Source organism: Vanellus vanellus (genome assembly GCF_965231255.1).
Source record: "Vanellus vanellus genome assembly, chromosome: 2".
NCBI lineage: Eukaryota > Metazoa > Chordata > Aves > Charadriiformes > Charadriidae > Vanellus > Vanellus vanellus.
Window position 1 is genome coordinate 49,018,448 of NC_138906.1, and position 21,784 is coordinate 49,040,231.

The following is a 21,784-nucleotide window of genomic DNA, read 5'->3' on the forward strand; positions in this document are numbered from 1 at the left end:
ATTTTTTGAAGAGCTGTACCTGTCTTCTGCAGTATCCTGGTCCTCTACCATAGCCTTGGAGGCCCAAGGACTGTAAATCAAAGGAATGCAACAAGGCCAAAGTTTCTATCATTGCAATATACAAAGCAGAACGCTCTGCTGGGCCCACTTCAGGCAGTGAGAGGTCTCGGAAGATGCGACCCTAGAAACATCGTAAATCAGATATTTGGTGGTATGTATGCATCAGAGGAATAGAAATAAAGCTATACATTTCAGGAGCAAAAACAAATGCAGTGAACCAACACTCCCTATGCAATCAAAAATGCCTTCCTCATTTACCCAGGACGGATGAAGGGATTCACAGTAATCTCAGATTATTAGCATACAGGATATCTATTGGAAGGCAATTAAAATAAAAGATATATTCAGTAGATGAAAGTCCTAATTAGAGCACTCAATCCAGATATCCTCAAGCTTGAAAGTACCAGGGATAAAAATCAAACATGGTACTGTATTGTCTCTAACTTCCAGAAAAACTATCAATGAAGACCCTGGGTGGGAAGTGGGGAGGCGGGCAGGGAGAGAAGAGGAATGGGTGGGTGGTATGTACAAAGAGGCAAACAATCCAAAGAAATTCAGTTGCATTGTCCTTACAAGCAGTTTAATAGGTGTAGAAGATGGGTGTGTTTTTCCACTATCATCTCCCTTAATTTTAACCCTGCCAGTAACAGACTGGAAAAGAAAAAACAGACTCTTCTCGAAGTTCCTCAGTTTCACTGGTTCGCATGATAGCTTCAATATATTTACACAGCTTTTTTGCTGAAAGATTCTGCATAACAAATCTAGAGATTAGATTTTGTGTTGTGTAATAGTTTGTTCAACACAATCAATGTATGATTTTTTTCTAAATACACAATGTATTTGTTAAAAACAATGCACTGCTGTCCCTCTTAGAATGGACAGACCATAAATTTACATCCTTAGAAATGTAAATAAAACAGTAGCAAGGTTTCTCATTAAGGAACCACTTTGTTCTAGTCAAAACCAGAAAAATTCTCCATCTTTAATATAAGAAAATTGTTTCAAATTTTTCATAGCTTTGACATGATGATTCATGATTTTTGCAGGAAATTTAACTTAATCTCCAGGAATTGGCCTTACATTTCTAATTTCCTAGTGAACCTGATGATAGAGTAGGATGTGATGAGAGGGAAGAGGCCTGAATTCAAATCCTCCTCCTGATACATCAGACTTACACTCGGAATCACCAAAATCTAACGGAAACAGTATCAACTCAGTTACAGCACCTCCAGAGTGACAGACCACAGAGAGCGCTATGCCATGTTCTTTCTGAAAGTAGTGCTTGAACTGGAATCCTGCTTGCTTTTCAAGAAAAGGTGACTGTATGTAGATTACTATCTTCATTACTAAACAGGTCCCAGGATGTCCAAGCATCTAGTATAACTTCATAGCCTGATTTTAATCCTTCTGACTTACGTATATGCTTTTCACAGAAGCAGTATTGCCTTATTTCAAGACATCCTTCTAAGAGCTCTAATGAGAACAAGAGGTTAAATACCGAGTTGAAAATTTCAACAAAATGGGAGAAGTACTGGATAAACTGAAATTAGTGACAATCTCTGATAACTAGCATTTCTTAAAAATATCAGAGGATTATTTATATCACAAAACTTACTAAATGCTGAATAATACTCTAACAGAAAGTTTTTAAACAATTTAAAAGCAGCTTGTAGGGGAGAAGAAAGAATCTCTCACATTGGAGGACCAACCTGCACATGCTGCATTACATAAAATTCTGTTCCAATGATAGAAACATCACTGCAATACAACAGGGGATGAGGCACTGGAAATCCAGCTGAATGTAAGGCTTTCTGCACACGATATTCTCTATCAACCTGAAGAACACAGAGAAACTTAGGTTAAATGAAAAGCTCCCAAGCATAAATGAGTACAGTGAATGACAATGTATCCCCTTAAATGTTCAGTTACGTGTATAGCACAGAAAATCAGAAATGATACCGCAATTCACTGCATTTCTGGACACATTCAACAATGTACTGCACCATCATGTATAGGACTTAGCCACCTGCAATACAAAGTGTTTGGAGCTTGATGAAAAATGTTACTTACCTTGTGAGCTCTAGGTAAAAGAGGGCCATGGGGCTTCTTCCTCAGCACATAAGCCTGCCCACCCTTCTGAAGATAAAAGGTTGGATTTGACTGGCCTGAGCTACAAAGAGAAAGATTGTAATTACTTACAAATTCAAGCACTTACAAATTCGCAAACTCTAAACAGAAATGACACAAAATGCGCTGTGACTTGGCCTGAACAAAATGGCAAGACAGAGGAAAGGGTTCTTCTCAAGAGTTGGGCTTGTTTTTCTTTTTTTTTAAATATAGTCTTACAAGAATGCAAGTAATATAGTCTACAAAATTCAAAGCCAGAGGCTCTATTCCTACCTATAAGAAAGATGTCTCCTTTCACTGTGGAGAGGTCACAGATGCTCAACTTGTTTTCCTGAGAGATGGAGATAGCATTTACCTGTCCTCCCTAAAGAGACATCATTAGTGTTTTCAAGGTATGCAATAGATACTAACTTTAAAGCTTTCCAATTTGGAGGAAATCAAACAGAGCAGAATTCACACTAGCCCATGCTTGTATTTGTCCTTTGGTGAGATGTATTTTGAACAATGTAAGTGTAGAGAAAGGTCTCGAAATAACTGATGAATTCTACTACCAAGCCCCACTGTATGCTAGCCTGATCATCACATACACATGCTATGCTTAAGGGACTGCCTATAATAAACCAGTAAAGTTTTAAAGAATGAATGTTACAGTAAAAAAGAATCATAGAAATTTGACATTTCAATCACATACATGTGCAAAAGAGGATGACCTAGTTAAACCCTTCATAACACCTTGCCCATCATATGCCAATCAAGCTCATTGATCCTTGTTTTCCCTAAGGCTCTGTACTAAATTACATGCCTTCCTCTCCTCATTCTGGATCATTTTTAAACCACATTCTGATGTAGTCAAATAAAAGATTAGACAACTATCCAAAAATCAAAATCAAGTGAACTTTTGCCCTCATGCTCCCTGTGACATTTCCATTCTCCCTAAGGCAGTTAAGGCATAGTCTGTAATATAATTTAACAAGTATACTGCACAGACAAATACTCTGCCTGGCACAACAGAGATTTAGATTGGTTGAAGCCTTGAAGCTCAACCAAAAAACAAAGTAGTAAAAGCATAAATACCAGCAATGTTTTAGCAGATTTTACTATTAGCTACTCTCCTGAGGCCCCTCCTAAAGTCTCCTTAATTGAAGTACATACAAGGACTAGCATACAGCTGAGGATCCAATGGATGTTTTATATTTGCATCAGAAGACAATGAAAAGTTGTTTACTGTTTTTGATAGCTGCAGATAAAGCAGTCAAGATCATGTTTACAAAGGAGTTAATACATACTTGTAGAATAACTTAAATTCTAATAGTTAGCTCCTGATTTGAAGTCACACAACGCTAATTTGTTGAATGCAAAAGAACTAGATGTTCTGTGCAACTGGCTTTGGAGCCTGGGTGTAGCACCTCACGCGCAATGCACTGCTCTCAGGGCGTTAATGGGAATCTCAGCACAGCATTATGCTCTTCTCATGGTTTGCTTACGTGGCGATAGCCTAAGGCTTTTTAAATAGATTTCTTAAGCCATGTATGTGTTTCTGAACATTACTATTCACTGTGCAATTAAAAAGTGATCAGATAAACTGAGATTTATGAGTAGGCAATGAAAACAGTTGTGCACATACTCCAACAGAGTGCGCCATGGAGGGCGAAATGCATGTTTTTCTGAGGACAGCGGTAAGTCCACCCAACACACCACCTGCCTGTGGAGGGCCACAGGGTCCACCTGTGCCAAAGGTCACCTTCGCCACCACTACAAACTTTGACCTCTCCAGCCATTCAAGGGACAAGCCGTTCCCTTGATGGCCACTGTCCACCATCACCAGGGCAAAGGGCCCTAACTCTGCCTGCCTCTCCAGCCGGGCACCGAGCAGAGCTGTGGCCCCTCTCTTCACCCCGCAGAGCCATGCTTCGGCCCCAAGCTCTGGCACCTCTGAGCGCCCCACGGGCGAGGGCCCCTGTCAGCCATGGAGGCCGCCACTCGCCTCTCACAGACGTTCTCGGGGCAGGAGAACAGCTCGCCCTTTACCTGTACTGCCTGACAGCCAGAGCCCCCGCGGGCTGCCGAGGGAAGCCGGGCAGGTGGCTGCACAGGTACCGGTCCAAGCTCCCCTGGTCGAAGCGGTGCTGCCGCCGCACCTCACTAGTACCCGGTTCTGCCGCCATGTCCCCCCCTCACACTGCGCCGACAGCGTACGCCCCGCACCCGCCCACCGCGCCGCTACGCTACTGACGGAGGTGCCCCGCCCCGCCCGGTGTCGCCGCGGCAACCGGAGGCGGCTTGGTCCGACAGGGAAAGCCGTCCCCGGCGCCGGGCCAGCGGGCCTCTCGGTGCCGGGCGGCTTCTGCTGGAGGAAAGCGAATCCCAAGAGGTAGTTACCCCCCCCCGGCTGGCACCTTCCCCCAGTCACTGCTACAGCCCGCCCGTTGCCCTCTGTGGGGCGGCGGGAGACACCCCTCTCCGCCCGCCCGTCCCCGTCGGGGTGGGAACTCTCCCTGAGGCGCCGGCGCGAGCAGGGGAGGGCGCTGCCTGCCGCTCCCGGAAGCTGCCTCAGACGGGGAGACGTGTCGCTGCGGTGTCGCCCAGCGCTGCCATGGCGGAGCCGAGGCGGGTGGAGCAGCTGGAGCGGCGTGTGCGGGAGCTGGAGGAGGAGCTGGCTCAGGAGAAGGGCGGGCGGCGGGCGCCGCGGGCCCGCATCGAGAGCATGAGCCCGGAGGTGACGGACTCCAACCCCTACAGGTGAGGCCCGGGGCGAAGGGAGCAGAGGGGCGTTGGGTTATGGGGAGGGGGCCAGGACTGAGCCGTGGGGAGGAGGCCCAGGGGCTGAGTCGGGGTGTAGGGGATGGGGAAGAGGGAGGGCTGTGGGGTGTCAGGCGTGGGTTAGGACTGTGGGTCTGGGTGAAAGGGAGAAGGCGTGTGGACATGGGCTAGGCCGGGTAGGGGGCTAAGGGATGGGGCTGGGTGTGCTGAGGAGGGTGTTGGGGCAATGCTGAAGGCAGGTGCTCTGTGGGGAGGAGGGGAGAGATGCTCTCCAATTTTCCACCTGAGTGGGCTGGCAGGAGTGTACATTGGGATCACTTTACATTAGCTTGCATTACTGTACAGGAGGAGAGAGAGAGGAAACTTTGTGAGTTTTTCAGTTAAGTTGCTGATAAATGGCACAGGTTTTTGGTATTACATGGGGTCTTACTCTCATTCCTCTAATTTACCTATTTTAGAGTTTGGTTTAGAGAAGTCTTGAGCATCTGGGGCCCCTTCTAATGCTCAGAGGTTCTGGAAATCTGATGCATTATTTTTTTCAGGATTAATTGCTTTAATACAAGCTGATACTTGTGCTTTCATTTATACTTTCAATGAAAAATGCAATAGCATGATAAAATATTACTTTAAAATTCTTCCAGTTATGCTCACAACCTGATATTTGCTAACTTATTTTTTTAGAATGTTATGTTGACCTTAATCAAATTGATCAGAAAACAGTGGAAGAGTTCTCACTGACCTGCTGCCACATGGTTCATTAAAGAAAAAATGTAGGCTTTCATTCTGTAAATCAGGGATTCATTTACAAAACTAACTATGGGTCCTCCTGATTTCATTGACGTTACTCATATCAACTGAATAAGTATGTGAATTTCTGCAGGTTTAGTACTCCATTGCTGTTGCTAATAGGAAAGTATCTACTAGCTCATTTAGACTGTATCTAGCTGGCAATCACAACTGCAGGGAAAACAGGAGGCTTGAGTTTAATGCTTGGTGGGGTTATTTTTAAAGCAAAAGTGATTTTAAATATCTGAAAAGCAAAATTGCTATTAGAAACATAGAGAGCATTTTTTGTATAATGTTGCTGTTTTTCTTTGTAGTCGCTTGATGGCATTAAAAAGAATGGGAATTGTCAAAGACTATGAGGTAGGATTCTATCTGTGTTAAAAAGCAGCCTTGCATTTTTTCCCTGTGAGGACCACTTTTGATACAGTGACCTGTATTTTATTTCTTTCTACAGAAAATCCGTTCCTTTACAGTTGCAGTAGTAGGTGTAGGTGGAGTTGGCAGCGTGACTGCTGAAATGTTGACAAGGTGTGGCATTGGTAAGGTAATGAGAGTTTTCTTCTTCTACTTCTTTATAGTAGATGGACCAGTCTTCTTCATAAAGAGTTAGATTCGATTTCATTTAGTTGATTTTGCCCAAACAAAAAGGTACTCAAGAACAGCGGTTGCGTAAACATCACAAATGAAGAGTCTGTACTTTTCTAATGCTAGTAGAATTGATTTACTTAGGGCTGTATCATATGGATGATTCTTGTTAGGATGCTTGTCTTCTCTGTGCCCTTACATCAGCCCATCTATCTCACCTTCATACTGGACTACTGCAAAAGGAAAACAAAATAAATAAAAAGGAGGGGGTAACTTGCATAGAATATTATCTTATGTTATGAGAACAAGTCGATATTCATGAAATTGAAATGTGGTAGATCTCAAACATTTTTATCACAAACCTTAGTTCCTCATGTGGCAGACTTAGAGGTAAAAATTTAGCAGCAGTTAAAAATAATTTGATGTGTGTATTGATAACAAGAACCTCCAGAGTTAGTAGAACAGGACTTTTCTTTAAAGAAGAAATTTGGGGAATGGCTTAGATGTTTGTATTTCTAGGCAAAGCCTGACCATTTACTCTTGGAACTTAGGAAGTTTATTAATACAGAGCTGATGCAATTTTTTTTATTGCAAAGTTTATTCCCCCTTTCTCTGAAGGAGCATTTCCTGACCAGCATCTTAGGCATAGAAAAGGGCACTAGACAATTGATTCAGAATTTATAATAATCAACATGTCTATGTGTTATGTAGGTATTTTAAGTGAATTGGTTTTGAAGAATTACATGCCAAGGCAAGTGAAACAAATTACACGTTTCTAGTTAATGCCATAACAACAAGTAGGAGTGTGATTAATAGAGGTGATAGTGTTCATGTAGATAATCTATTGAATATTCTTAGTTTAGATCAAATGAACAGATTGCTTTTTATTAAGAGTGGTTTTCATGAATTAAGGAATCAGTTCCTGGTGAATGGCAGTTAGAATTCAGTCTCGCACATACTTACAATGTTGGTACCTTTTGTATGTGAACTGAATGAGATGGTGGGGGGTAGGGGAGGTTCTATGGTTGGGTTTTTATTTGTTGTTGGGTTTAGAATGCGTTTTGTTGTTTAAAATGGCTTGCCATAGTGCTCTGATTGCAGAGTCTTTGGAGATTCACATATGTTAATACAATCTTTATTGTAGCTGCTTCTGTTTGACTATGACAAAGTGGAATTGGCAAACATGAACAGACTCTTCTTCCAACCTCATCAAGCTGGATTAAGTAAAGTGCAAGCAGCAGAGCATACTTTGAGGTATAACTTAGAGAAGTGGGTATCAAAATGTATTTACCTAGGATGCTGCTCCAGAAAAATGATGTTTCACTCTTAATCACTTGTGAAGTGGCATGACCTAATTTGGAAATTTGAGTATAAAATAGTTGTGGGAATGATTGATACTTTAAGGACCTTTTTGTACTGACCAAAACCATTACAGTCTAAAAAAAGTGAGTTTTCTAAAAAAAACCAGTGAGTCTACTTTTTAAGTATAGCTAATTTTGCTCAGAAGTTTGGTGTAAACTCTGCCACTTCAATATGTTGTGGGTTTTTTTTCATCTAATCTGTGAATTTTTGACAAATATGGGTGTATTCTAGACTTCAGACTGGAAGCTTAAGACTGTAGAAATACTTGTGAACTTAGGGAGTAGAATGCAAGTTATCATGGTATTTATTAATATTGACTCATATTATTTCCTCCATGAGGAATATTAATCCTGATGTTCAATTTGAAGTACATAACTACAACATCACAACACTGGACAACTTTGAACACTTCATGGATAGAATAAGGTAAAATATCTCAACAAAAGCATATTGCTAACTTCTGCTGATGTGTGGTCTGTACAGCCTCACATTTTTATTGTTTGGGTTTTTTTTCCAATTTAATGGCTTTCAATTGAAAATCAGTGGGAAATATGTATATGCGAAGACATTTCTGCCTAGACCTTTTCTCTAGAGTTGGCATTTATTTCTACTGTTACATAGCTATATTTTATGTTAGTGCATCTTTAGTTTTCCAACCAAAGCTTCAGGTTTTACAGGATTTTCCCATTACAGAAAACAGATCAGATCATATTTTGACTGCTCTGGAGTAGTTTCAGGTTAGCTTTATAGAATAAAGAAAGAAAATAGTTATTTCAGAACTTCTCTGTGAGATCCACTAATAACTTCTCCCATTTGCAGTTATGTTGTACAAAGATACCATTTTCCAATACTTTGTACTGTGAGTGTATACTATATAAAACTTATTTTAATCTAAAATGTGCACGTATTTAAATCCCAGCTTCAGCATGCTTTTGTTTCTACTGTAGATCTAAGATGCTGTTCTGCATTTGCACAAGTTTTGTTAGGAATACATTTCCCGTGTGCTTCTGTACTCTAAAGAGGCATGTTAATTGCCATGTTGGTATTTTGTCCTGCCACCAATTACATGTAAACTTCTGATACTTATTTCAGTAACGGTGCGCTAGAGGAAGGGAAGCCTGTTGATCTTGTTCTAAGCTGCGTGGATAACTTTGAAGCTCGCATGGCAATTAACACGGTAAGGCCATCTACGGCATGAGCTTATGGAGGTTGATTTTCTTCTATAAATATTGTTAGGAATTATGCGGACTAGAGAAAAGACAGGAACTTACTGAGAATCTTCTAAGAAAGTTCCTCTTTGATTTAAGGAAACAGAATCTGAGCTTTTACCCAGTTTTTGGAAAACACATCTTATGTGTGTAAATATAACTATAGACTTTTAAGTTACTAGCAGCTAACGGTTAGTGAAAGAGTTAAGTGTGGTAAGCCCTCTCTGTATTTCCAAATTATCCTGTTTATATAAAGATACTATCAAAGCCTGGCATGTTGAATCTTACAAACTCTTTAAAAAAGACTGTATAGCTAATTGTATACTTCACATGGCTTTTTGTATACTAAAACTGTCTTCTTAAGGCTGTGTACCTAATCAAACTGGTTTTCTTTATAGTAGCAACCAATGTAGGATACATTCCAAATGCATGTTTTCTGTTGTCCTTCAGCTAACTTGATCTGCAAATTGCATGGACTGAAGGTACACAGACATGCTGAATCCACACCACTAAAAGCAGTTTGTGCAATTCGATTCTGTAGTGTGCATCTAATAGCTGGATTGCTAATGCCTGTATTTGTTCAAAAGTCTCAGGTTGTCAGCAAAGCACAATGGGTGAGCTTCATGAGGGCAACTTTAACTTGTTCTTCGATTTGTCCTCGGACTCTGATAAACAATTTCTATTTTACCTTTTCATGTTCCTTCTTCAGATCATAGCCTTTTTGTCTTAGAGCAGGAATATCAGTGTCTTAAATCACTCTCAATTTACAACTTTTTTTTTCTCCATTGTACTTCTGCAGTGCTGATGTGTGTGTTTCTGTGTTTATAAGGCTTGCAATGAACTTGGACAAATCTGGATGGAATCTGGAGTGAGTGAAAATGCAGTATCAGGACATATACAGCTGATCATACCTGGTGAATCTGCTTGTTTTGCGGTATGCAGTGCTCTGTGGAGTTGTTCATTTGTCTTGTTTGTGGGATGGGGAGTATGATGATTAGCTGGCTGGGGTTTTTTTAACACTATTTTTTAAACTGAATTTATTTCCCCTCAGTGTGCTCCTCCGCTTGTAGTTGCTGCAAATATTGATGAGAAAACATTAAAACGAGAAGGAGTTTGTGCAGCTAGTCTTCCTACAACTATGGGTGTTGTGGCAGGAATTCTCGTCCAAAACGTTCTGAAGTAAGTGACTCAGTTGTTGCTATTCAATGTACAGAATATAGAATGTAAGAAAAAGAAACCTGAAGGAACATTTCATAATGATGGGTCTGGTTCTTTCTATACGTTTGTGGCCTGTTTCCTAAAGGTGTTGGCATCATTGGACAGGGCTGAAATACACACTGCTTGAATCACTGGCATGTTTACCTTGGAGCCACTGTTTTTAACAGAACTTTTCAGGGGTAAGGGAGAGTCTTCAGAGTGTTCCTAAGAATTTCTCTTACTGGATACATACTCACACACTTTTTTTTTCACCCCCTTAGTTATGCATTTAAACATGCTCCTATTTGACCTCACTAAATTATACACAAAAACGCTACAGTGCTGACTTGTCTTTGAAATTTTGTACATGGACAAAGAATAAGTAATTTCTCTTGCAGTGTTTGTATTCCAAAAACCTGATATGAATTAAAATAGTTATATAGCAATATGACATTTGACAATACTTTTAGAAAATATTAAAATATGACTCCAACTGCTAAAAGAACTGCACGTATCAGCACAGAAAATTTTTTAACAACTTTGTACTCGGTTTCAAAATGACACACCCTCTTTTACAAGCATCTTTGAGAATTAGGATCTTATCTAGCTTGTTTTTAGCCTTAGCTTGGTTTTGTCAGTTATCCAAAAATTTCTAGTTACAAAGAATAAAAGTACTGTTTGCAAGTGTGCCTGCAAACAACAAAGCTCTGTTTTCAGTTGTGCAGAGAGGTATTATATAAAATTGCATAGCAACATGTGTTTTTCTTTAATGAAGAATGCAAACATTGCAGCTTAATTTAAATCTTTATTTTCATTGTGAATCTGACCCTACAGCAAAGATGATTAAACTGGTTCTGATTAGTTGTTGAAAACTCTCCCGTGGTAATACAGGGTACCTGAGTGTTTCAAGCAATAGATTAAGGCACAAGAGAAAACTGCTTATTTACTAAACTATTTTTTCTGAGACTGTAGCTGACTTGTTCTCACACACTTCCACCACAAGAGGACCGGGTTCTCCACTGATGCAGTTATGCTGTTGTCAGGTGACTACAGCTGATTTTAAGACAATTAGAGTAACTCTTTACAACTCACTGGTGTGAAAGTGTATTCTAAAAGTTATTTGAGGAAAAATTATTCCTTGAGCAACTGTATTTTCATGTTTGCACCTGTATATAAGAGCCTGCTTTCTCTGTTTGTGCTTCTAGATACCTGTTAAATTTTGGTACTGTGAGTTATTACCTTGGTTACAATGCGATGCAGGATTTCTTTCCAACTATGTCTATGAAGCCAAACCCACAATGTAGTGACCAAAATTGCAGAAAACAGCAAGAAAATTATAAGGTAAAATGTTTTGGTTAAGGTTTTTTTTCCTTTCTTAAAGTCTTAAGAACAAAGCAAGCTACAGACCTGTAGTAAAAGAAAACTTTCACTGCTACTGCAATTTTCAGGAGCCTTGTCTTCAGATGGTTGCATGTGTTTCTAAAAATACAGTACTTTTATCTTAAAGCAAAGGGTAGGCAGAATGGCTTGCATTCAGTTAGATAATATTTTTTTCTGCAGTAATTGCTGAACCTTTCTGGCAGTCATATTTTTTTGAGTGTCAGTGGGTTTGGGTATTTTTGACTTGCAGGTGTTCTGCATTTTTATGCATAACAAAGTTCTAAATGGTGACTGTGTATCTTAAATACTAAAAGAAGTGTGAATATTAGATTGGGTCTTCATTGCTGTTGATGAAAATTGGACTATTACATATATTATGGTTTTTATTTTTTTTGTGTTTTTCCTTCAGAAAAAAGAAGCTGCACGACCAAAACAAGAAGTGATTGAACAGGAAGAAGAAATAGTACACGAAGACAACGACTGGGGTAAGTAATCAACTGGAGGCAAAATGATGTTCCCAGTACTGAGACTCAATTAAAGTCATTGTAGACTGTACCTATTTTTTGTAACTTCTACTGCGTAATCACTGCTGGCTTTTCACAGGTTTTGACAGTGACATGACCACAACTCAATGATGTATTTTTAGTGTAACGTGCAGGTTTTAGGCTCAAAATGTAATGACGTTTGAATAAAATCTTTCTCAGAAGATAGTCTGAAGATATGAAGGATGTGAGAAGATGTATTCACTATGTGTTCCTTTTAAATATGTAACTAAAGAGCATTTCTCACTTCCATAACCACTGTGCTAAGGTATCCCATGGATTTTTATATTCCTCTGAGGGCTTTAAATTAGAAGGAATGGTAAGCGTATTTTATATAACCATTTCAAGAACAGATATGTATGTTGTGGCTATTACATGATAAGGAAACTAATCTTAGCTTACCCTTGGGAGAATTGTCCTCATGATCAAATTTAAATGGCAAGGACAAGGAAGTCCCATAGGAGATGTGTCATTCTTGTCCATTAGTTGCCTGTATGGAATCATTTCATATATTGTTAATGGGAAAATATTTTGTATTAATAGTGGAATGAAGTATTTGAAATCAAAGGTCTTTCTGCTTTAAATTTTTTTTCTATTTCAGAAAAGTAGCTGCAGTTTTCCTCTTACTGTGATAACATAGTGATTAAAGAACTTTTTCTTCTAACGTTTAATGGAGTTCTTCATTCCTTTTAATGCAAAGGCATCGAATTAGTATCAGAAATGTCAGAAGATGAGCTGAAGGCTGCTTCTGGCCCTGTACCTGAGCTTCCTGAGGGAATTACTGTAGCATATACTATCCCAAACAAGGTAATAGAATTTTTGAAATACATGTAGATATAATTTGTAACACCAGCCAGTTTGGTTACCCTTTAAACCTAAACTAAAATTCCATCTTGAACAATTCCAGTAAAACTGTACCTCAGTACACGTGATTGATACCTTCTATGGTCCAGTTTCATGTTTCTATGAAATATATTTCCTTAAGTATGAATACTAGTGTGAATGTAGTTTTGACATGACAGGACTGAATGTATTTGGGGGGACAGGGGAGGGAAAACAAATACAAATTTCTCAGTTGATATCTTGGTGACTAATTAATTTTTACCATATTTATCTTGTAAAAGCTGTATGTAGTCAAAGAGCAGTTAGTATACCCGAGGAACAGAGAATCTGTGTGTATTACAGCCAGAACATTTGAACTCCTAGTCAGAATAGCTTACAATTTAAGCTTATAATCACTTAGGCCTAATCTTGCAATTGAGTGCTTGGTTCTAGGAAAATGGTGTGGTATAATTGCAACAAAACTCATTTGTGTGTTTTTTTTTTTTGTTTGCTATTTTTGTTGCTAACCTTTTCTTCCTGCTCTTAATAGGAAGAGAATCTGATAACTGAGGAAACAGTGGCTGAGTCTGAAGAAAGCCTAGAAGAACTCATGGCCAAAATGAGAAACATGTAGCAAAACAAATATTAAGTATAACTTTTGGGAGTTTGGATTGACATTGGGTTTTGAGAAGACCAGACTACTTCCCCCCCACCACCACCTTTTTACCTCCACTGAAGCTTATCTTTATGTTTCTGATGAAACGAAACTGTTACTGGGGCAGGAAGGAAACAGAATTACCTTGTTTATGTTCTGATGTCTGTTCACGTCTTTAACATACGGAGTTGTGCTAATTTCTCAGCATTGCCAGTGTCCAGATGTTCAGTAGAAAGCGAGATGGATCAACTAACAAAGGCAGGCATAGCACATCATATGCAGTATCATGTGATGAGAACAGTATGTAGTATAGAACAAGTGAAAGATGAAATCATCTGGAGCAGATTGAATAGGTCAAGGGCAGATGATCGTGCCTCACTCATCGCTGCTGCTGATTTTCCATGCACTTGTGCTCGTCCTTGTTCACTGGTGTCTGTAAATTCTTAGCGTGGATCATACTGTGGTTACTTTTTCTGAGTAAATAGAACATTTTAGCCTTTTCATCTGCCTTAAGTATCTCTGGGATGGAATTTTTTTTAAACTTCCCTGGTTTTATCCATGTTTTACTACTGCTTGTTCTTAAATACCTGCCTATATGTTTTGTGTGTGATAATGGATTTGAGTATGCTGCAACAAGGCAAAGTCTTTTGTTAGTAGATAATTATAGTAGGAGACTGGTTATTAGCATGTCACTATTTCAGCTGGCAGATGCTTTTCATGACAAAATCTAAGAATTACCAGCAACATTGGAAAAAACAGGAGATTTTGTCTATGTCTTTGAAAACCTAAACATTATATTTTTGTTGGTTATTAAAAGTTTAGTTATAATTCTAATCCATCCCCATCATACAGGCCATATTAAGGAATATACTTTACCTGAGTTTGCATAGGAAAACTTCTGAAATTACATGCTGCAAACTCTGTTCAGTGTTGCAAGTATCTTCGGTGCAGTCGCAGAGCTATTGTATTTGTCTTGTAAATAATACTAGTACAGTAGCATTACCTTTTAAATTATCCTGTGTTAAACTGACCTGTAAATGTACACGATCTGTAGTGCCGGTACCCTGCAGAACTGGAAGTATAAATTTCAAATATTTTAATTGCTGTGGGTGTCTGATCCAGAACTTGATCATTATTTAGATTTGGCTTAGATGAATGTAAATTTCGGCCTTAGCAGTTTAATACAAGTATTTCCAGCTTGGGCTGTTCAAAAAACCTTTCCACAGCACGATGCAGCCAACACAGAACCAGCTAGTAACGGTAGTGGCAGTATCCAACCAACATGTAAAAAGAGAGTAATATTGTAGAGGTGCTTCTGTTTCTTAGGGCAGCTGAATGAATACTTAGTTTAAAAATGTTTGATTTCTAAGCAAGGGTTACAAACTTCAAAATCTGTTTCCTTCACAGCTGACACCAGACTATGTTATTTACATAAAAGTAATCTCTGAAGCTAGTGAGAGAGATTTGGGTGGGTTTTGTCTGTAGTGCATTATACTGTAAAATGGAAGGATTCTTTTTCTATTGAGTTCAGTTTTGGAGAAAACAGATTTTAGAAATGAACTGTAAAGAGGGAAAGGAAGTAGAACAATGAGATCGTTAAAAAGTACATACTTGAATCTGTGTCACTAAGTCTACGTTAGCTTGATCCAAGTGTCAGTTTAAGTGTTACTTACATTTCTTTGGGGTTTTACCTTTCTGTTGGGAACAATAAAAGTGAGGCACACACCTGGCTCTGGAGATTCTGAGGCAAAAGGTTGATTCATTTATACAACAGATCTTTTAATCTTGACTCTTAACTATTTGGCTGCAATGGCTGCTATCACATGATTGACAGCTTTACAAGAGGCAACTGTTTACCATTTTACTTCATGTACAGTTTTATGAGCAAATTAACATACTTTTTTGTATGCCCACTTACAGCGTATACAAAATGGTTCTCCTGTTACTCTCAGACTTTCATCTTGTATATACAAGAAGAATTTTAAATAATTAGAAAGTACTTTAAGAGTATATGTGCCAATGGTTAAAATTATTTAAAAGTAAACGGCATCAAAAAAAGCAGTTTTAAGGATCACTTTTAAATTAAAAAGGCATTTACAAGTATAATCTACTCTGACTGTAAAACCTAATGGGAAATTTATGGCTTCTTTTGTTATGAACTAACAAATTAAAGCATATTGCAATGGTTTAGTCCAGCTTTGTTTATTTGGCAATCTTATAAAAGAAACAGTGTTTACAGTGTATCAATCATGAATGTTATTGAGATGTTGATATTACAACTGTATGATTAAATCTCCATTGAAACTGCTGACACTCTGTTTTGAGGTGGAGTTTTCCTACATAGAAGTCTTACTTGGCATGCACCAGATATACAAATTACTTTCTTTGATGTCCATGAGGTACAACTATAAATACATGAACAATCGTCTTAAGAGTGCTATGACTATCGCTGCAGAAGCTTATGGCCAACATGCGGCCTGCCAGACCCTCCACTGTTACTCAAGATCCTGGTTTACCTTCTGTAGATAAAGGATGTTTCTTTAGGTTGACAGGGTAAGCTATTGTTTCCTTGGTGTCTTTGCTAATGGACCATGGATGGTTGGGATCTGCTACTTTTTAGGGATTAATTTTTCTTCCGAAAGCAACCATGCAACCTATGAGTAATTTGGAGAGAAATGACTCAAGAGAAGAATATTAACAGTTCAGGATTGGAAATCACTAAATGGGGAAAGTCTGATACAACACTGAAGGTCTAGAAAGTAGCTTCTTATTTAAGCTATAGCGACATTAACGAAAAATATTTGGGAGAACAAGATGTATTATTATACATGTTAAAATCAGAGGTGACAAGCTAGACCAGGCATTTGATACTTCATAACATTGGCTTTAGAGGAGGGAATTAACAGGTCTGAGAAGAGCAGGCAACAGAAACAGATACAAGCTGAGAAGGGTGAGGGTTTGGGCTTTTTGTTTGTTTGTTTATGGTGTTTTTTTTGTTTGCTGTTGTTCTTTTTTTTTTCTTTTCCACCCCTCTCCTCACTCGGTAACAGTCCTGCAAAGAAACTTTCTAATTTTCAGTTTTTCAAGATGGCTGAAATACAGTGGGAAAACTTGCTTTGATTAAAACCCCTTTTTCTGAAGTATGAAGAAAATATCCAGAGAGCTACAGAAGCGTCAACTCTCTTTGCTGTATTGTTAATACCATCAAGAGCTATTTTTAATTTTTTTTCCAATTAGATTTTAAAAATATTTGGGTTGTAGATCTGTTTCTTTTGCCAAGTTACAGCCTTACCAAAAATATTAAATTCCTTCCAACCAGAACAAGTGCTGAAAGGGGTTATAGTTACTCTATTCTAAAAGGGAAAAAAGACTGAGGTAAAGGCCATTTGCATTTTTCAAACTGGATCAAATAGATCTTTACATCAGTTGCCTCTGAAATGTTTTAGTGAGGTTTCAATTAATTCTTCACTTACATTCAATTTTTTTATAAAAAGTCTTTTTGTAGCATGTATTTAAATTGATTCATGGATTTATGCACCCCAAATGAGAATAGACTTCAAACTGATTCTTCCAGATGATTAGGGTATTAACAAATGCAACAGGCAGGTAGATTTGATTAGCATCTCTTTATCTGATGGCAAACTATTTTTGCATCACTAGGTTTTTCCAGCTAATATAAACATTCTTGTATTTTAAGGGATTCAATGAGATAAATACTGACAGTAATGCTAAAGGGTTAACAACAGGGAATCAGGTCATAATCATCTTCATTCTGATTCCTCATGGGAAGTATTTTTACTGAACACAGTTGAATCTGACAACAGCTTTAACTGTAGATGATGACATATTTAGATATATTAGCTTCCCAAGAAAACCTTTTAACCTTTTTTTTTTTTTTTTTTTTTTTTTTTGCACAAGACCCTTGAATGTAAGTTTGCTTAAAGCTGAAATCACCCTGCAGGAGTGAAACTCTGGGTGGAACAGTATTTTGACTTTTTCAAAATTACTATCTCTTTAGAAACAATTTTATAAGCTTTTGAAAAGGTAGAAAGGATTGATGAAACAAAAATACACAAATCCTCTAAGCCAGGCTATTACAACATACAAGTAAGAACTACCCGATGGAGTATATACAGTTGGTTCAACTTGTTATAATCCTGGCACTTAGGCTAAGAGATATCAAATCCAAATGTTTTTGGTATTAGCTATAATTTAAGCTAGTAACTAATATGCATATCTATATCTATATATAAAGCTCGCTTTGTACCGTACAGTCTGCAAAGTTAGCATGGAAGGATTTCAAGCTTAAACATTTGTTTCCCTGTCATTCATGAAGACAGGTGTCGGTCCCAAAATAGTATGTTATCTCAGAAAAAATAAGGTTTTCTTAATAATTTTATGTCTGCTTTAAAATAGTAATAGAGACTACCTTTTCTTTGAGCATGTTGTATCACCTTTGTCCATGTTCCAGGAAAATGTTTGGTGATAATGCACTTTTTAAGCTGAATGTGTCTCCACTTGATGAGTGTCGAGAAGTTGCTTTTCCACCTATCAACAAAGTCTCTACTTCTTTTATTTCCATAGCTCTCTTGTAAAGTTCAGCTGCCTTCTCAAAGTCTCCCCCTTCGTAGCTTTAAACAAGAGTAAAACAAAGTTGAAACAAGCAAATATAAAAAGGCTCTCAAGTTAATTTAAATTGAAATGCACACCATGCTATCAACAAAGTGTACTTAAGGCTCTCTATTTCCCTAATAACACAAGTCCAGGATGGTTTGTTTCATCCAGTAATTTTTATAGGAATTTGCTTTTATGGGACTAAAGTATATAATCTTACCTTAGCACAGCCAAGTTTTTCAGAGTTTCCCCCACACGAGGATGCATGTGACCAAAGCTGTCTTCATAAATCTTTAATGCACGTTCATAAAGAGGTAAAGCTTCAGTCTGCTTTTTCTTCAAACAGTAGAAAGTTATTTGTTACTGACGTAGATTACATTTGCTATTCTTTTTTCCAACATAGTTATCAACACATCCCAGATACAGAGTCATGCATATTTAACCAAAAAGGCATTTTGAGTTCTTGATACTGTTGACAGATGAGGATAATAATTGAGAACTTCCCAGGCAGTTTGAAAATCTCAGTCCTGAAAGTTTTGAGTTACCAAATGCTCTTTAATTTTACCTGAGGCAGCTTTAATCCCTGTTTAAAATCAGATATGCAGATTGCAGAAATACAGAAAACAAGAAAACAGTCTACAGCTCACTCCTATTGATGCTAAGTTAGGAATTCAGCAAGTTGATTGCATCTCCTTTGAATCTCATAAGTTTTATACTAGAAAGTCTACTACCTTCTCAGATTTTTAGTTACAGAGAGTTGCAGTTGATCAGGTTGGGTACTCTTCATTCACGGACATAAATTTCAAAGGATTATGCTTCACTCCAAGTCAGCGGTGGAGCTGTGTTCCCTCATGCTGTGATAACTGCTGCATCGCTGAAAATGCTGGACTCTAGCTGTAGTCTTATAAAGCATGTGGGCATTTTGAATTACCTAAAAAAGTTAGGCTGAGCGCCCTTGTAAAATACTAGTCACAGCAACCATCTGTTCCCTGCACACATTCTCCTTGCCAAATATCCTTTCAATTTTTAAGATGGAACCTGAGAATTTGCAAGTCTCATAAGGAATTTCCCTTTTAAATGTGATGAAGTTTCTTTGATATCATTTAGGTAGAAATCATAAAAAAGTCTAAGACAGGAATAATAAACATGTAAGACATGAAGAACTTACCATCTGACAATAAAGGACAGCCAGATTCACCAAAGCAGTCGCTACACTAGGGTGTTTGGGGCCAAACGACTTCTGTCGGATTTCAACCGCTAGTTCGTACAGAGGAACAGCCTTGTCAAGTTTTCCCTAGAAATAACAGGGGAAAAGTGATTCAGTTCTCTTGTGTCAAAACGGTAACGGTGAAATCTGTTTGAAACAAAAAGCCTTGGAAAAGACATAACTGTTTCCAGAATAAGGGTTTAACTTTGGTTAATTCATAGTTACAGTCTGCACATATTGTTTATCATGAATATTTATTAAGACCTAATTTTCCAGAATACTGAGCATATCCAACTCCCAGTTAATATGTTTCTTAGCTATGTTTGTTTATTTCTTTTTTATTTTTTTTCCCCACAAGTGTCTCATTGAGAAGGCTGTTAAAAAGAATTTTCAGTTGTACTTTTATCCAAATAGTTTTCTCCTTTTGCATTTCCTCATCCTGCCATAAATAAGAGCAGAGAGCTCGTTTTTTGTCCAAAAGGGCTTAAGTTTTACTGGTGATACGGGAATGGAATGTAGCTGCCTTAACTTTTGAGCAGTTTTCTGCTTACTGAAGGGGTGTTTGCACCATCTTCTTTGGAACAGTAGTGTCCAGTGCCATTTCAAGCACCTGTTGCTTCCCATTCACCATATTGAGGCTTTGGCTTCTTGACTTTGGTTTCTCTAAAATACCCCTCTCACATTCCAACTAGTTTTACTATAGATTATTTTTTCAGCAAATCTGTTTTCCTCCAAATTTAAATCTGCTCACACATTAACTGAATGTACTTCAGAAGTACGCTTGGGCTTCTATTATTAGAATGTGAATTTTCATATTTAATAGCAATTAGAAATTAAATACTGCAAACATCCATTGCATAATGGTTCACTATAACTGCAAAATTCAAATCAAATTTTCTCCTTACTATTTCAAAGCATTACCATACCACAGTCTGAATATGATCAGTAATTCATCTGGAATAAATACCTGTCTATAAATAACTGTCATTTTCTACATCTGCTTCCTGTCCCTTGTCTTCCTCCACTTTTTCCCCGTGTTACTAGTTTACCATGGATTTTAAGTTATGCCCCTTCAAACTTGCAAAGAGCTGTTTGATGCAAATATTGAGTGCTTTTGCAGTTTCTAGAAGCATCAAAATTATTCTCTGCTCACTTCAGCTTCTATGTGACCCAAAATAATTTCATGCACATAATAGCAGGTAACAATTATTGAGCAAAAATATAGCAGTATTTGATCCAAGAGATTATCTTCAAGGAATCTTTTGTCTTTGAAGAACGGTAAAATTTGAAAACATAGAAGAAAAAAAAATTCTTGTCATCCTCTGAATTTGATCTTGGTTCAACAGCTAGAAACCTTACGTTTCTCTTACATTGGTGGTATTGAATGGTTAGAATGAACATCTGCAAACGCAATTATTCATAAAACATTTTGAAATGTTGAAACACCGAAGTTTATACTACTGTTAACGTTATTCCTTGTAGTGCATTTTGCAGGGAAGTAAGTCTCACCTTTCACTGAATCAACATAATATGGGGGTGGCTCAGCCAGACGGTTTATTTGTAAAGCCCTATCTCCCTCTTGAGCCTTCAAGTTACTCTCAAGTTGACTGTGAAGTTCAAGGTCATTGTGTAAGAAGAACTATTCCTACACCCTAAAACATGATTTTTCCATGAAGACACATCTGACCAAACTCTTGTATGTCGATGTCACATAGCAGACAGTGGAGAACTCCAACACAGCTGGGAAGAACTTCCCTCACTGCAGCCGAAACACTAGCTTTTAACCAAATCAGAACTTTTTCATGGTGAATACTGAGTATGCAGGACAACGAAGACATTATTCATAAATAGCTTTCCTTAAAGCAAAGTGTGGTGTGAAAACACTACTGGGCTTTTTGGACACAGACTGAGGCTGCTTGGCTACATCTTTTATGCATGTGTGTAGAACACCAATAGCTGACAAAACTCCCATGCCCCACTCCTTTTGGATTGAAGACTACAACAACGCAAGGCATTGTAGTTAATTTAGGTGATGAGAAAAGACAACAGGCTTGTGCTTACCATCTTTTTGTACAGCACCGCCAGGTGTTTCACAGTATAAGCCAAGGAGGGATGATCTGGAGCCAGTGCTCTCCTCCGGATGTCTAAAGCTTTTTCATAGAGTTCCTCTGCTTTATCATAGTGCTTCTTCTCATTGTACAGGGCTGCCAGATTGTTCAAAGACTGAGCACAGTCTGGGTGGTCAGGTCCCAGGACTCTCTCTCTCATTTCCAAGGAGCGCTTCAGGAAAAGCTCTGCTGTCCTGCAGAACACATTCGTTCGGCAATATTTTAAAGCCGGTAACATCTGCACAGGCTGAAGTGCCTGTTTGAAACAGAACAAACTCAGACTTGGAAATTGCAGATACTGACATCTGGTAATGGGCTTTCTTCGGAATAACCAAATGCCAGATAAGCAATTCATGTATGCAGTGAGGAAC

The 21,784-nt window shown here is 38.3% G+C and overlaps 3 protein-coding genes across 3 annotated transcripts in view; 1 reads left to right on the forward strand and 2 right to left on the reverse strand.

Moving 5' to 3' along the window:
* ACAD11 (acyl-CoA dehydrogenase family member 11) overlaps window positions 1-4,352 on the reverse strand; it is a gene marked incomplete at its 5' end in the record, with an annotated part of 30,791 nt that extends 26,439 nt beyond the window's left edge. The window contains 4 exons of the mRNA XM_082499651.1: window positions 20-181; window positions 1,770-1,895; window positions 2,131-2,230; window positions 4,216-4,352. Coding sequence (XP_082355777.1) covers window positions 20-181; window positions 1,770-1,895; window positions 2,131-2,230; window positions 4,216-4,352 — 525 coding nt within the window. The remainder of the gene's footprint in view (window positions 1-19; window positions 182-1,769; window positions 1,896-2,130; window positions 2,231-4,215) is intronic.
* A 396-nt stretch (window positions 4,353-4,748) lies between these two features.
* UBA5 (ubiquitin like modifier activating enzyme 5) lies at window positions 4,749-13,533 on the forward strand. The gene is made up of 12 exons (XM_082480126.1): window positions 4,749-4,926; window positions 6,048-6,093; window positions 6,188-6,277; window positions 7,463-7,572; window positions 8,020-8,106; window positions 8,773-8,857; window positions 9,718-9,822; window positions 9,940-10,067; window positions 11,291-11,426; window positions 11,875-11,950; window positions 12,708-12,814; window positions 13,380-13,533. Exons 1-12 carry the CDS (start codon window positions 4,781-4,783, stop codon window positions 13,461-13,463), a joined length of 1,200 nt encoding a protein of 399 aa, XP_082336252.1. The 5' UTR covers window positions 4,749-4,780; the 3' UTR covers window positions 13,464-13,533.
* Window positions 13,534-14,442: 909 nt separating this feature from the next.
* Window positions 14,443-21,784, reverse strand: part of NPHP3 (nephrocystin 3) — a 29,332-nt gene continuing 21,990 nt past the window's right edge. Inside the window, exons 24-27 of the mRNA XM_082478980.1 lie at window positions 21,367-21,607; window positions 19,267-19,392; window positions 18,319-18,434; window positions 14,443-18,115 (exon numbers count right to left, since the gene is read on the reverse strand). Of these exons, the coding sequence (XP_082335106.1) occupies window positions 17,935-18,115; window positions 18,319-18,434; window positions 19,267-19,392; window positions 21,367-21,607 (664 nt within the window). The 3' untranslated portion in view covers window positions 14,443-17,934. The remainder of the gene's footprint in view (window positions 18,116-18,318; window positions 18,435-19,266; window positions 19,393-21,366; window positions 21,608-21,784) is intronic.